Source organism: Nerophis ophidion, linkage group LG04 (assembly GCF_033978795.1).
Source record: "Nerophis ophidion isolate RoL-2023_Sa linkage group LG04, RoL_Noph_v1.0, whole genome shotgun sequence".
NCBI lineage: Eukaryota > Metazoa > Chordata > Actinopteri > Syngnathiformes > Syngnathidae > Nerophis > Nerophis ophidion.
The window spans coordinates 18,391,993-18,408,429 of NC_084614.1; the positions used below are offsets into that span (position 1 = coordinate 18,391,993).

Here is a 16,437-nt window from a genome sequence, read left to right on the forward strand (position 1 = left end):
TTACTCGTTTCATACCATGTAGACTTGAAAGCACATTCTGGATGGCAGTACAATAACATATTCAGAGCTTGTTGTGAAATTACTGTACTGTTTTAATTATTACTAGTAATATTAATACTTTAAGTGAAAATAAATTGATTGATTGAGACTTTTATTAGAAGATTGCACAGTGCAGTACATGTTCCGTACAATTGACCACTAAATATTAACACCCGAACTAAGTTTTTCAACGTGTTTAAGTCGGGGTCCACATTAAGCAATTCATGGTAAAAACACCCGCAAAGGCTCCTCTGTCATCCACAAGTTGCAGACATTTGTTGAACTATCTAAAGCTCACATTTTTTTTGGTAAAAGAGACATCATCACACGTCAACACATCGGTCATGTAAACGCTGCCTCTTTTCTCAGTCGACATTGCAATTGAAAATATGTTTTGAATTGTTTTGCCCTGGATAATTAAAGATGAAACAAATATGTAAATACGTGCGGCGAGATGTTTATATCTTACATTACCCAGAAGGCTTAGCGCTGTAGACAGTAACAGGAAAACGGCAATTGTGCAGTTTGAGCGATACAGACTTGATATATTTATTATTATTATTATTGATATATGATTAGACAGCTGACGACAAATTTGATTGGAGGAATAGAAGATGATTGGCCAAAATGTGCAAAAACTGGACAAAGTTTCAAGGCCGCACATATTCGCGGGGAAGGGTGGAATTTGCGTGACTTGGCACGGTTTATCCTGGATAGAGATGTCGGACGATAAATGCTTTAAAATTTAATATCGGAAATTATTGGTGTCAAATTTATCGGTATCGGTTTCAAAAAGTACAATTTATGACTTTTTAAAACGCCGCTGTGTACACGGACGTAGGGATAAGTACAGAGCAACAATAAACCTTAAAGGCACTGCCTTTGCGTGCCGGCCCAGTCACATGATATCTACGGACTTTTCACACACACAAGTGAATGCAAGGCATACTTGGTGAACAGCCATACAGGTCTCACTGAGGGTGGCCGTATAAACAACTTTAACACGGTTACAAATATGCGCCACACTGTCAACCCACACCAAACATGAATGACAAACACATTTTGGGAGAACATCCGCACCGTAACTCAACATAAACACAACAGAACAAATACCCAGTACCCTTTGCAGCACTAACTCTTCCAGGACGCTACAATAAACTTTGGAAAGCCTTGTTACAGCGGGGCATCACAATAAAATTAGGCATAATAATGTGTTAATTCCACGACTGTATTTATCGGAATTGGTTGATATCGGTATCGGTAATAAAGAGTTGAACAATACCGGAATATCGGATATCGGCAAAAAAGCCATTATCGGACATCCCTAATCCTGGAATAACTAAACCTCGTAAATAACGCTTTTTAAAAATGTTTTAGAACATATGAACAAATACCTAGAACCCCTTGCAGCACTAACTCTTACGGGATGCTACAATGTACTTTGGAAAACCTTGTTACATTGTTTAATGCATCCAGCAGGGCATCACAACAAAATTAGGCATAATAATGTGTTAATTCCACAACTGTATATATCGGTATTGGTTGATATCGGTATCGGTAATTAAGAGTTGAACAATACCGGAATATCGGATATCGGCAAAAAAGCCATTATCGGACATCCCTAATCCTGGATTAACTAAACCTCGTAAATAACGCTTTTTAAAAATTGTTTTAGAACATATGAACAAATACCTAGAACCCCTTGTAGCACTAACTCTTACGGGATGCTACAATGTACTTTGGAAAACCTTGTTACATTGTTTAATGCATCCAGCGGGGCATCACAACAAAATTAGGCATAGTAATGTGTTAATTCCACGACTGTATATATCGGTGTTGGTTGATATTGGTATCAGTAATTAAGAGTTGGACAATATTGGAATATCGGCAAAAAAGCCATTATCAGACATCCCTAATCCTGGAATAACTAAACCTCGTAAATAACGCTTTTTAAAAATGTTTTGGAACATATCAAGGGCTAATAAAAAAACGAATATGGCCCTAGGGCCACACCTTGGGACTAGCAGCAAGCCTGGCATGTTACGATACTGCCGAAAAGGTAATCACCAGAGCTGTGGTTGCCATGACACCATGTCTATGATACGACGTCACACAGCGGCTCATCATATGTTTGGTCTTTGGTCATGTGACACAAAACAGACATGCTGCTCTTTGTCAGACTGCCCTACAGAGGCTCAGTGTCAAATGCGTGAGTGCACAGAAGAAAAGTGCAAGGTTTCTTTCCGAGTTAACACGTAGGATCGGGATGGAAGCCACCATGAAGGCAGAAGTCGAGGCCCTTCGCCAAGACGTACAGGATATCGGCACCCAGACACAGAGGGACGTCGAGGCCCTGCGCCAAGAAGTGCTGAACGCCGTGTCCCTGACGCATCGAGACGCCAAGGTGGTTCGCCAGGAAGCCAGGAATCTTCGCCAAGAGGTGCAGCAGAAAACCTTCGGCCTGACCGCCCACGACATGGAGGCCTTCCGCCTGGAGTTCAGGGAGCAGACCCAAAGGGACATCGAGGCCATGGTGCAGAGAGAATTGAAGGTGTTCCGCCAGGAGTTACGGAAACTCCGCCAGGAAGCGCAGAGCGTGGCGACGCTCCGCCAAGAGTGGGAGGACGTCAAAGTGGACCTGTGCACGCTCTCCGACAGGATGAAGGTGGTGGCGGAGCAGGCCAACGTGCCGCCCAAGTCCATGGGGGCGACGGGCCCGTCCACACGGAAGAAAATTCGAGATACTTGCTGGGGAATCTCCTTCCCCTTTGCAATGACTCTGTGTGCCGTGTTTGGCTTTGGAATTGGCATCACCCTGTCCTAGGCCCCCGTCAACACCATTTAGCTCTTTTGCAACCTAGAAACACGATATTATCTTCACCGGCACCCTCTAACTATTACAGTGTACGCAACCTTGACTCGATTTCTGTAAACCAGTTGATCTCGCGGTTGAAACGAGTACCGCAGTCCAAATATTTTGACGGATCGGAAACCATCAGACCAAACAGGACTTTGAGGAGATTTCAGACAAAACAGGACTTTGGTGATTTCTCCTCAGCTAGAGACCTGAGCCAGAACTGGTAAGGTCTTCAAGGTTCTCCAACATGAACCATTTTTCCTCCCGAGTAGAAGGGTTTCTCTTCAGCGGCCACAAACACACTGACATCAGTCGTTAAGACACCCGGTCCAGAACCGCTTCTGCCTCCGTGACCGGTCTACACTGAAACAACTGCAGATTTTCGAGAACTTCCGTTCAGTTTGGACTTTGCCCTTTTTGAAACTACACGCGCTTGAATTTATGGCGATATTTATTGAATCACATATCCATTAAAACTGGTCAACACTCTTCATTTTCTTGCTTTTGCCGATCACGTCAGCGCTTGACTCGCCTCGGAAAAAGTCCACCGAAGCTTTTTGCCGTCAGAAAGCGGACGGGAAGAACACTCGGATGGTGTTGTTATAGATGGCGCTGGAAAGTTCCACGGGGTCTTCCTCCCTGGCTGCAGCCATGACCTCCAGAACTTGTCTGCAGGAGACAAAAGCGATAGAGATAGAGATATGGGTATGGGTCATTTGTTTCAGACACGTATAAGGAACATAATACGATTACAGGCTGCACTTTGTCACCGATTCTGTCCATAACTTTTATGGACAGAGTTTCTAGGCGCAGTCTGGGCGTTGAGGGGATCTGGTTTGGTGGCCGCAGGATTAGGTCTCTGCTATTTGCAGATGATGTGGTCCTGATGGCTTCATCTGGCCAAAATCGTCAGCGCTCACTGGATCGGTTCGCAGCAGAGTGTGAAGGGACTGGGATGGGATTTAGCACCTCCAAGTCCAAGTCCATGGTTCTCGCCCAAAAAGGGTGGAGTGCCATATTCGGGTTGGGAAGGAGATCTTGCCCCAAGTGGAGGAGTTCAAGTACCTCGGAGTCTTGTTCACAAGTAAGGGAAGAGTGGTCTGTGAGATCGACAGGCGGATCGGTGCGGCGTCTTCAGTAATGTGGACGTTGTACCGATCCGTTGTGGGGAAGGAGCTGAGCCTGAAGGCAAAACTCTCAATTTACCGGTCGATCTACGTTCCCATCTTCACCTATGGTCATGAGCTTTGGGTTGTGACCGAAAGGACAAGATCACGGGTACAAGCAGCCGGAATGAGTTTCCTCCGCCGGGTGGCGGGGCTCTCCCTTAGAGATAGGGTGAGAAGCTCTGCCATCCGGGAGGAGCTCAAAGTAAAGCAGCTGCTCCTCCACATCGAGAGGAGCCAGATAAGGTGGTTCGGGCATCTGGTCAGGATGCCACCCTAGGGAGGTGTTTAGGGCACGTCCGACCGGTAGGAGGCCACGGGGAAGACCCAGGACACGTTGGGAAGACCATGTCTCCCGGGTGGCCTGGGAACGCCTCGGGATTCCCCGGGAGGAGCTGGACGAAGTGGCTGGGAAGAGGGAAGTCTTGGCTTCCCTGCTTAGGCTGCTGCCCCCGCGACCCGACCTCGGATAAGCGGAAGAAGATGGATGGATGCAATACGATTACATCTGCACAATTCAACAGGTCTAAAAAGAAGTACAAAGAAGCAGAGCTTATTCAACCCAATCTTTTCTTAATTCATCAAACCACATTTTTATCAAGTTGATGATCATATTTTATTTAAAAAAATAGACAATCTGAAGAGATAATGCTTAAATGTTAACTCTATTAACAAATAACAAAGCTTCTTTTTTCTATAGCATTTTTAAAAAGCTTACAAAAATATATCCTCCTAATGGGAATTGCACTTTTTTGGAATTTTGCCTATCGTTCGCAATCATTATGAAAGACATGACAACAGATGGATGTTTTTTTTAATGCATTCTAAATAGAGAAGTCCGATAATGGTTTCTTTGCCAATATCCGATATTGTCCAACTCTTAACTACCGATTCCGATATCAACCAATATCGATATATACAGTCGTGGAATTAACACATTTTTATGCCTAATTTTGTTGTGATGCCCCGCTGGATGCGTGAAACAATGTAACAAGGTTTTCCATAATAAATCAACTCAAGTATTGGAAAGAAAATGCCAGCCTGGCACAGCAATATTTATTATTGATGTCACAAAGTGCATTATTTTTTTTAACATGCCATAATAACAGAAGCTTGGAATTTGGGATATGCTCTCCCTGAGAGAACATGAGGATGTTGAGGTCGGTGGGTTTGGAGGGAGAGGGTGTATATTTGAGCATCCCTGAAGAGTTAGTGCTGCAATGGCTCCTGGGTATTTGTTCTGTTGTGTTTATGTTGTGTTACGGTGCGGATGTTCTCCCGAAATGTGTTTTGTCATTCTTGTTAGGTGTGGGTTCACAGTGTGGGGCACATTTGTAACAGTGTTAAAGTTGTTTATACGGCCACCCTCAGTGTTACCTGTATGGCTGTTGACCAAATATGCTTGCATTCACTTGTGTGTGTGAAAAGCCGTAGATATTATGTGTCTGGACCGGCACGTAAAGGTAGTGCCTTTAAGGTTTATTGGCACTCTGTACTTCTCCCTTCGTCCGTAAAAAATAATAGATTTTACTTTTTGAAACCGATACTGATCATTTCAAATATTACATTTTAAAGCATTTATCGGCCGATAATAGGTTGATTGGCAACACTAAATTGGCCCTAGTGTGTGAATGTTAGTGTGAATGTTGTCTGTCTATCTGTGTTGGCCCTGCGATGAGGTGGCGACTTGTACAGGGTGTACACCGCCTTCCGCCCGATTGTAGCTGAGATAGGCACCATCGCCCCCAGCGACCCCAAAGGGAATAAGCGGTAGAAAATGAATGGATGGAATATCGTCAGTCCAATATCATCAGACAGCTGTAATTCTAAATATTAAATGTAAATAAATGTCTGCTTATAGCGGACCCAATGGAAGATCCTCTATTTCGCCTATAAAATCCAATAAATAACCATTCAAAAAGCAGCAACAAAACACCATTTACATTTCGTGATCGTCTTAGTGATACTGTTATTATAAGCGCTAACGCAGGCAAACTATTTATAGCGCCGTGTGTCCCCATGTTTAAATCATCGAGCGGTCTGCTGGTGCCTCACTTCCATGCACTCTAGAAGTTTATTCTCGATCATAAATCCTGCCTATCACCTGGACAGAAGAAGTCTGAATAGGTATTCCGACAAGTTGGTACACTTTGTGAGTCATTTAGGACTCGGAAATGGCCAGAACGACTTTTAAGAGACGCTTTCCCCCACCCACTCACGCTGTTTCTTCATGAGTATTACGAGACATTCTTCATCTAAATGGGAATGTATGAACATCCGAGCTAACGACAGCAGACGTTGCACAGTAAGTGATGTTTTATTATGTTTGCAGGGGGTAATAATCAGTGATGAAGAAAAAAAAATAACGTGATGCGTTATTTAAATTAATATGACGCCTATACTTAAAATCATCAAAATACGTAAATATTTAAATAAATATACATATATATATACTAACCTCATAAAACCTCAGTGGAGGTGTTTGGATCATTTTTTAAAGGGCTCCATTGTAAGCAAATGTTTAATCGTATTCATTACTTGGAGTGCAAAAATACAAAAAAAAAACCTCCATCGTCATGTTCATACATAATGACTAAACGATTAGCAAAATTCAGTTCCTTTAATTTTTTTTTTTCTATGTGACCTGGAAGTTTCAAAACCTCCAGTAAGTGCAGTGAACTAAAGAAGTGGGACAATAAAATTCTGAAAAACTGACAGTATACAGCTTGTGCAATATAAAGTAAAATGAAAAAAATACAATCATAACCATACTAAACATTAAGATTAAATGAATAAATACAGTACAGTGGAGTTTGCATGTTCTCCCCGTGAATGCGTGGGTTCCCTCCGGGTACTCCGGCTTCCTCCCACTTCCAAAGACATGCACCTGGGGATAGGTTGATTGGCAACACTAAATTGGCCCTAGTGTGTGAATGTGAGTGTGAATGTTGTCTGTCTATCTGTGTTGGCCCTGCGATGAGGTGGCGACTTGTACAGGGTGTACACCGCCTTCCGCCCGATTGTAGCTGAGCTAGGCGCCAGCGCCCCCTGTGACCCCAAAAGGGAATAAGCGGTAGAAATTCGATGGATGGATGGAATAAATACAGTATGGAAGGGAATAATATGGTCCTATTTTTGAAGAGGGGGCTTAACCATTTTCCAATGCAGTCCGCTTAAAAATGATGGAAAGCGCCACATTTTAAGATATTCAACACTAACGCCATCTGGCGGCGAAAGTGGATGGTGCAACACCCCAATTTGTTACCTTCTATGTGTCAGGTACAGTGGGGCAAAAGTATTTAGTCAGCCAACGATTGTGCAAGTTCTCCCACTTAAAATGATGACAGAGGTCTGTAATTTTCATCATAGGTACACTTCAACTGTGAGACAGAATGTGAAAAAAAATTCCAGGAATTCACATTGTAGGAATTTTAAATTATTTGTAAATTGTGGAAAATAAGTATTTGGTCAACCATTCAAAGCTCTCACTGTTGGAAGGAGGTTTTGGCTCAAAAATCATTCATTCTTTCCTTAACACGGATCAATCGTCCTGTCCCCTTAGCAGAAAAACAGCCCCAAAGCATGATGTTTCCACCCCCATGTTTCACATTAGGTATGGTGTTCTTGGGATGCAACTCAGTATTCTTCTTCCTCCAAACACGACGAGTTGAGTTTATACCAAAAAGTTATATTTTGGTTTCATCTGACCACATGACATTCTCCCAATCCTCTGCTGTATCATCCATGTATCCATTTTGGTATAAACTCAACTTGTCGTGTTTGGAGGAAGAAGAATACTGAGTTGCATCCCAAGAACACCATACCTACTGTGAAGCATGGGGGTGGAAACATCATGCTTTGGGGCTGTTTTTCTGTTAAGGGGACAGGACGATTGATCCGTGTTGAGGAAAGAATGAATGGGGCCATGTAGCGTGAAATTTTGAGTAAAAACCTCCTTCCATCAGTGAGAGCTTTGAATGGTTGACAAAATACTTTTCCACCATAATTTACAAATAAATTCTTTAAAATTCCTACAATGAATACCTGGATTTTTTTTTCACATTCTGTCTCTCACAGTTGAAGTGTACCTATGATGAAAATTACAGACCTCTGTCATCATTTTAAGTGGGAGAACTTGCACAATCGGTGGCTGACTAAATACTTTTTTGCCCCATGACAAATGGGGCCAATTAATCCCGCTTCCTCGTGTAAATAAAAGAGCAGCGGTTCTCAAACTCGTTCGACCAAGTACCACCCCACAAAACACTCGTTTCTCACTTTAACAGTAACACTGTATTTGAATATTCAATTCAGTGATTCCAGTGGGAGCCAGAGCTTGAGAATCACTGTACTTAAGTAAACATTTAAGGGAGAGGTGCAAAGGTTTTCCTCACATGATGTGACACGGCTCGTTCCTGTCCTTCAAACAGTGCTCCGCCTCCCATTTCTTCTTGGTCGGAAAAGTAGTTTTGACATATTTGGAGCCTGCGTGCGTGTTCTTCACGCCACACCACGGAGCATCTGCTGGAAGTGACGTATAGATAAACACATGAATAACGAATAGGTCCAAACTATGAGTGAATAGAAATGCCTTAAAAGGCCATAAATACTGCACCAGTTTCTATCATTAGTCTATCAGTGGGGATGGACTTCATGGCTTCGATGTTGGCCTCGCTTTTCAAGGAACTGAAAGCCAAACCATCATAATAGTCAGTTTTGCACATGACAAGGTCACTTGAGCAACAACAGCAAATCCCACCATCCATTTATTCCGATATAGAGGTCCATGTCGATGAGAGCGGCGGCATCCTCTGTGGTCCCATCGAACGAGTGAACCTGAAGAAGTCACCATTTGACTAGAATTTAACAACAATAGGCAATATATTTCATTATACCAATAAATGATTGATGAATCCTTATCCTTTATTTTCTGATGATCATGATCTATATCCACATTTTACATCAGTGTGTATGGTTATGGTACTGTGTTATTCCTAACATGCATACATTTACAATATGCTACATCACATATTTCCAGTTTCCCATTACAACATGTCCGAAAAGAAGCAGGATGAGGCTGAGCTTATTTATCAATCCGACCGCTTTACCATTTTTTTTTTTTTTTTTTTTAGCAATTGCTAACACATTTAGGGATTCTGTAACACAAACGAATAGATAATAAAGTTATGAGTTGTATGTTTTTCAAGATTCGTCTTCATTGTACTTTGTAAACACTTTGAGTTGAAATAGTTTCTTAAACTGGATTATGTTAGTACATTGTTTGACTTGTTTACTTCATCCGGTCAATAATTTAATTCCACATACTGTTACAGTATACCAAAGGTGTATAAGCATTTTTTTTCTCTTGTTGAGAAGAGGTTTATACTGTAGTTTGCCTTGTGCATCATTAAAATCCATCCATCCATCCATCTTCTACCGCTTATCCAAGGTCGGGTCGCGGGGGCGGCAGCCTAAGCAGGGAAGCCCAAACTTTTCTCTCCCCAGCCACTTCGTCCAGCTCTTCCCGGGGGACCCCGAGGCGTTCCCAGGCCAGCCGGGAGACATAGTCTTCCAAACGTGTCCTGGGTCTTCCCCGTGGCCTCCTATCGGTTGGACGTGCCCTAAACACCTCCCGAGGGAGGCGTTCGGGTGGCATCCTGACCAGATGCCCGAACCACCTCATCTGGCTCCTCTCGATGTGGAGGAGCAGCGGCTTTACTTTGAGCATTCATTAAAATCATTGAATTTATAAAGTACGTTCTATTCTATTCTAAATATTTTTTATTCAATATTTAAAGGGTTTGAATGATTTCTATATCCAACATTATGCATTATCTCAACTGATTTTTTTAGTAACATCGTTAGTGAGTAGAGTATACTTTTTTTTTTTAGTTATTTCCTTTTATTTATACCCAATAACTCAGATATAGTAACACTAGAGAGCAGTGCATAATACGGAGTGATTTTTGGTCCAGAACATATTTTACTTTATTCATGTTACGGCGCAAGCGCAGTCTGCTTCTCCCTCCTCTGCGGGAGCACCTCGAGGCGCCGCAGCCGGAGACAATCTGCAATCACCGCACCTGGTCCTTATGATAGGGAGATTCGTAAAGGACCAGTGGACCCAAGGATCCTGGTGGGAACGTAGTCTCTCAATGGTGTACCGTAAGCCTACTCTAACTTGATGCTCTCTGTTTTCCCTCTGTGTTTTCTCTCCGTGCCTGATTTCCTTGTTAGTCCTCCCTCAGTGCCCTCCGAGTTTTGCCCTTGGTGATTCTTCCGTTGATTTCCCCTGTGGATTTTGGACTGCCTTCCTCGACCCTCGCCCGGACACGGACCTTGTCACTCCTCTCCTGCCCTGGACCACCAGCCTGCCCCACGGACTGCCTCGTTCCTTCGCTCTCAACACTTAGTAACACACTTCAGCTAACTACACACGTAGCCTCACACACACACACACACACACACACACACACACACACACACACACACACACACACACACACACACACACACACACACACACACACACACACACACTCTCTTAGATTCGACATGCTCCATTTCCTTAGTTTAGTTTCTTACTTAGTATTGTTTATTATATATATTGAATATGTATATATAATTATTGAACATTACAGCCCCCTGGTGTCTGAGCCGTCATCTCCCTCTGTTAAACCATAACAATTCATTAGAGAAGTATTAATTGCCACCTTATTTTGTATATTTTAAATGAGATTTCCAGTTCATATTATATTTTCTTCTGTTATTTGTTTTAGTTTCTGCGCGTTCTCTCCTGAACAAAACAGTCGCGTCTTCTGCATATAATACTAACGTTAAGTCCTTTGAAAATTTACAAAGGACATTTTTATAGGAATTGAAAGACCTACTGAAACCCACTACTACCGACCACGCAGTCTGATAGTTTATATATCAATGATGAAATATTAACATAGCAACACATGCCAATACGGCCGGTTTAGTTTACTAAATTACAATTTTAAATTTCCCGCAGAGTTTCTTGTTGAAAACGTCGCGGAATGATGACGCGTATGACGTGCGTTTGTGACGTTTTCAGTTGGAGGGGACATACTAGCTCAGCACCAGTTACGGCTATAAATTGTCTCTTTTCATCACATAATTACACAGTAATTTGGACATCTGTGTTGCTGAATCTTTTGCAATGTGTTCAGTTAATAATGGAGACTATAAAGAACAATGCTGTTGGTGGAAAGCGGTGTATTGCAGCTGTCTTTAGCACCGAGACACAGCCGGTGTTTCTTTGTTTGTTGTGAAGCTTTAACACAGAGCGGTCAAGCGAACATGTTTCTCTACGTCAACTAGCATGTTTTTGAATGGGAAAATTGTGATACATATCTTACCGGAGACATCAGTGGATTAATCGTCCTCCAGCAGTAGCTGTCAAAAAAGGCAGCTGTAAGCTTGGCTCCTTGGCTTCTCTTTGAGACACTGCCGTGTTCACCGCAGCCATCCGACCTCGAGGTATGTCTTTACAATCTCACTAAAACACTATTAAAACAATAAGCAGATAAGGGATCTTCCAGAATTATCCTAGTAAATGTGTCTAATAACATCTGAATCAATCAAACTGCCGTCGCCTGGAGCTGTCGCTTTTTATTTTATTTTTTCTAGTCCTTCACTATCAATATCCTCAGCCACGAATCTTTCATCCTCGCTCAAATTAATGGGGAAATTGTCGTTTTCTTGGTCCGAATAGCTCTTTTTGTTGGAGGCTCCCATTATAAACAAAGTGAGGATGTGAGGAGCCCTCACACGGGTGACGTCATCGTCAATGTTCTCTACTAAATCCTTTCAGCAAAAAGATGGCAATATTGCAAAATTATCAAGTATGACACATAGAATGGACCTGCTATCTCCGTTTGTATAAGAAAATCTCATCTCAGTAGGCCTTGAACAATTTTGGTCCCTGTATTGATCCCTGTGGTATGCCACAATATATATTTAGTGTTACAGATGGGTGTTTTCCTAGCTTCACACATTGTTTCCTTCTGGTTAAGTAGCTTTATACTCAGTTCAGACCAACACTCTGATGCCGTACCGTCCTAATTTGTTAGTTAAGATAATATGGGTAATTGTGTCAAATTTACATTCATATCTTTCAATATCCTCATATGTTTTAAGTGTGTGCCTTTACTTTTTCTAATTTCAATACGATATCTAAAATAACCTCATTTAGCTTCTTTTTGGACATGATGAGTTGATTGTTGTTATTGTTGTGATGCGTTGCTGGTGAATGATGGTCCTCCATACAAGCTGGGGTTTTTTCCCTGTGGAATGACACCATCTTTGGGGGAGAGATGTCACGCCAATCGGTGATAGCACAACCCTCCTTCTCTGGGAAGGGACTCTCTAAACCATGGCATATCAAAATAAAATCTAGATAAAAATTGAGTGCCTCTTTTCTATTTGCAGCCTTCTGAGGTAAATATTAAAATAAACTTTGTCCACAGGCTAATAATAAATTTGAAAATAAAATAACAATAATGAATGAATCAAACATTCAAGCCTTGAAGTAACAAGAGACAGTGCATTAATAAATTGTTATTTATTGCTGTTTGCTACACTGATTTGCTTGAACAATGAATATGGAACAAGCAATAATTATATAACTTAATGGTGCAAAATCAACATTCAAAAAACAAAAACAAAAAAAATAAATGGTCAAATAAATACAATTTAAATAAAACATTTAATGCCTCTTTTCTATTTGCAGCCTTCTGAGGTAAATATCAACATTAAATTTTTCCACAGGCTAATAAATCTTAAAATTAAATAATAATGAGATGGGTGGGGTTGGTGGTGGGGGGCGGGTTTTGGTGGTAGTCAGTGCTGCAAGGGGTTTTGGGTATTTGTTCAGTTGTGTTACGGTGCGGATGTTCTCCCGAAAAGTATTAGTCATCCTTGTATGGTGTGGGTTCACAGTGTGGCGCATATTTGTAACAGTGTTGAAGTTGTTTATACAGCCACCCTCAGTCTGACCTGTATGGCTGTTGAGCAAGTATGCTTGGCATTCACTTAAGTGTGTGTACAAGTCGCATATATCATGTGACTTGGCCGGCACGCTGTTTGTATGGAGTAAAAGCGGACGTGACAACATATTGTAAAGGCAGTGCCTTTTTGGTACCGGCGGGCCAGCTGTAATGTTAATTTGATATTTCCTCAAGGGCCAAATGAAATTGTACGGCGGGCCAAATTGCCAGAGTTTGACACCCATGCTCTAAACAGATCGCCTGCTTATGACAATGGTCTGTCGTCTCTCCTCCTAAGACTGTTCCATTCCACGGAAAGAGTTGCAACTGGCCTCCAACGAGCGGTTTTGCACTATCCTGGAAAAATACCCATTGTTATGCAGGATAACGTGCCGTGCCACGATAACAGCAACAAGCCTTTTTTGACCACCGTCGGTGGACCCACCAACCAGGGACCCCAACAGAGGTACTCCACACCTAACACTTGGAACTGAAAAAGCCATTTGGATAAAAAGAGTAAAGACGAATCCACTTGTCTCGTTTAAGACTCTACGGACTACCATGACCTGGATGACTGGGAATCCACACAGACGTAATACCAAACTGTCCATGTTTGTACACAGACTCACCACACCTCCCGCACATCTGTCTCGATTCCTCCTCATGATGTCTGGAAACATAGACTCGGTTAGGAAACCAGAAACAAGCGTACCGGGCCGAGCGACGGCGACTCACCCAAAAATTCTTCATGTGCGTTGCGACAGTGCAGGAACATGGGCAGCTTGGTCTCCTCTGCCAGATCAAACTGCTTCTCAAAGTACCTGCGATGGTTTGGAAAGCGAGAAGCTTCGGTTTGCAGTTCAATTATTTCCTTGCCATGTCACACCGTCAGCACAAACTTACTTGAGTTGGGTTTCTTTGGGGCAGAATTCTAACCTGTCAAAATCTGAAGCAAACAAACATAGTTCAGCAAATGCTTTCATGCGGTACGTCAATGTTCTTGTTGATATGTTTAGGGAGGACTGGCCTAGTCCGCACTCTCCGATGGCGACCACCTTTCCTCGATGCTCCGCAGCCAGTTGCCTCAGCTCGGACAGGTACTCCGAGGCTCCGCCCTCCTCGAACTCGCCACAGCGGGTCGGGTGGCAGCCGGCGGTGCAGTAGAAGTCGCCTGTCATGAATCAACCACGGTCACATAAGACTCGTAGATCGGGTCGTCACGGTTACCTCTGGTCTGGGCCAGTTTGAGAGCCTCCTTGCTGTCTTGCAGGCTTCCCCCGGTGATCATGAACTGAAATACATACAGAGCTTTGAGTGAGCTTTGAGGATATCAGGGTTGAGAGCGACGGCAGCACCTTTTCGACGCCGACTTTGACGGCTCTGTCGATGATGCGATCGAAGTCGTCTGTGGGAACACCACAAGGGTGGCGTTAGGCAAAATGGAGAGTTGGTTCCGGAATGAAAGAGACGCTCACCTTCGTGCTTCTGCTTGCCTCTGTAGGATCCCCGGAACATGGGATCCGTCAAGTTCACTCCGATATCTGGCATGGCATGGATATTTTTTTTTGTCATCAACAAATATGTGACGTCAACTGTGCATCATGCATATTGGTCATTGATACTACAGCAACATTTACACATATTAAATACCACTTAGTATTTCATTAAAGGCCTACTGAAATGAGATTTTCTTATTTAAACGGGGATAGCAGGTCCATTCTATGTCATACTTGATAATTTTGCGATATTGCCATATTTCTGCTGAAAGGATTTAGTAGAGAACATTGACGATAAAGTTCGCAACTTTTTGTGCTTAAAAAAAAGCCTTGCCTGTACCGGAATTAGCAGACGTTGTGCGCGTGACGTCATGGGTTGTGGAGGTCCTCACATCCTCACATTGTTTACAATCATGGCCACCAGCAGCGAGAGCGATTCGGACCGAGAAAGCGACGATTTCCCTATTAATTTGAGCGAGGATGAAAGATTTGTGGATGAAGAAAGTTAGAGTGAAGTACTAGAAAAAAAAAAGGGGAAAAAAAAGACGGCAGTTGGAGCAATTCAGATGTTATTAGACACATTTACTAGGATAATTTTGGAAAATCCTTTATCTGCTTATTGTGTTACTAGTGTTTTTGTGAGATTATATGGTACCTGAAAGTCGGAGGGGTGTGGCCAGTGTCTCCGAGGGAAGCCACGTTTTTCGACGAGGCGAAATGAAGGCAGGCATTAGGGCCGGGCTGAGCTTTTTTTCCCCCTCCTCCACGGTGGAAGCATCCCACGTTCGGGGGCGGCCGGTCGGAGGAGGCAAGAGAGTCCGCACCTGCCTCTTTGACAGGCGCACGAGGAACGACGCAAGTTATCCGCTCATGTCTACGGTAAGAGCTGACTTATTACCACAATTTTCTCACCGAAACCTGCCGTTTGACATGTGGTAGGGAGCCATGTACGCTTGACCGCTCTGTTCCATAGTAAAGCTTCACCGTCATCTTTCGGGAATGTAAACACCGGCTGTGTTTGTGTTGCTAAAGGCAGCCGCAATACACCGCTTCCCACCTACATCTTTCTTCTTTGACGTCTCCATTATTCATTGAATAAATTGCAAAAGATTCAGCAACACAGATGTCCAGAATACTGTGTAATTATGCAATTAAAGCAGACAACTTATAGCTGGGATCGGGGCAGGAACAACATGTCCGCTACAATCCGTGATGTCACGCGCACGCGTCATCCTACCGCGACATTTTCAACAGGATACTCCGCGCGAAATTTAAAATCGCTGTTTAGTAAACTAAAAAGGCCGTATTGGCATGTGTTGCAATGTTAAGATTTCGTCATTGATATATAAACTATCAGACTGCGTGGTCGGTAGTAGTGGGTTTCAGAAGGCCTGGACATTCTGGTCATGCATAAAACAGAGCTTGTGTTTATGGGAAGATTATCATTTATCAGTCAGAACCTTATAACACCAAAACAAGACAGCACTGTTTGACGTATGCGAACTTCATTAGGTCCTAAACTTAATTACCCAAGCTAAATACATTACTCAAGGCCCAACCAATAGTTATATTTGTGTCTTATTCATCTCTAAACGCCCGTCTTACCGATGAATTTGTGCTGTGCCATAGTTAAGAGAGTTCTGCTTCGGAAAAGAACATTTGTAGCTCTCACTAGCACCATGAGTGTAGGAATACCGTAAACCTGCTAGAAGAGGGGAGTATCTTTTTTTAAACATCCACCTAGTTGGCTTGGGTTTTTGCCTGAATATAAACTTTTGCATCAAATATTATGTATAATAATTCTGACATGTAACCACTCTGTAAAACATGTAGTTTAAAACACGGACTGAGAATATGTTTCGCGTTTG

General features: G+C 42.7%; 1 protein-coding gene across 2 annotated transcripts; it reads right to left on the minus strand.

The window, feature by feature from the left end:
* Positions 1-3,329: 3,329 nt before the first annotated feature.
* On the minus strand, positions 3,330-16,401 carry tatdn1 (TatD DNase domain containing 1). Of its 2 annotated transcripts, none has more exons than XM_061897342.1 (12): positions 16,175-16,401; positions 14,549-14,614; positions 14,429-14,478; positions 14,301-14,364; positions 14,101-14,244; positions 13,977-14,019; positions 13,809-13,894; positions 13,703-13,743; positions 8,822-8,898; positions 8,678-8,748; positions 8,457-8,586; positions 3,330-3,565 (listed from the first exon to the last, which is right to left on the minus strand). In XM_061897342.1, the coding sequence occupies exons 1-12, from the start codon at positions 16,248-16,250 to the stop codon at positions 3,460-3,462; spliced, it is 954 nt and encodes a 317-aa protein (XP_061753326.1). In that variant the 5' UTR covers positions 16,251-16,401; the 3' UTR covers positions 3,330-3,459. The 2 variants fall into 2 exon arrangements, with proteins under 2 accessions (XP_061753326.1, XP_061753327.1); XM_061897343.1 differs by having other exon boundaries at positions 8,457-8,583; positions 16,175-16,355.
* Positions 16,402-16,437: the final 36 nt, after the last annotated feature.

Excerpts from the sequence above, each read along its gene's own strand:
- tatdn1 (XM_061897342.1), bottom strand. The coding sequence starts at position 16,250 with ATGGTGCTAGTGAGAGCTACAAATGTTCTTTTCCGAAGCAGAACTCTC. Across the intron at positions 13,895-13,976 it reads CCCAAAGAAACCCAACTCAA|GTACTTTGAGAAGCAGTTTG; the intron begins GTAAGTTTGTGC and ends AAACCATCGCAG. Across the intron at positions 3,566-8,456 it reads AACGAGCCGTGTCACATCAT|ACAAGTTCTGGAGGTCATGG; the intron begins GTGAGGAAAACC and ends TGTCTCCTGCAG.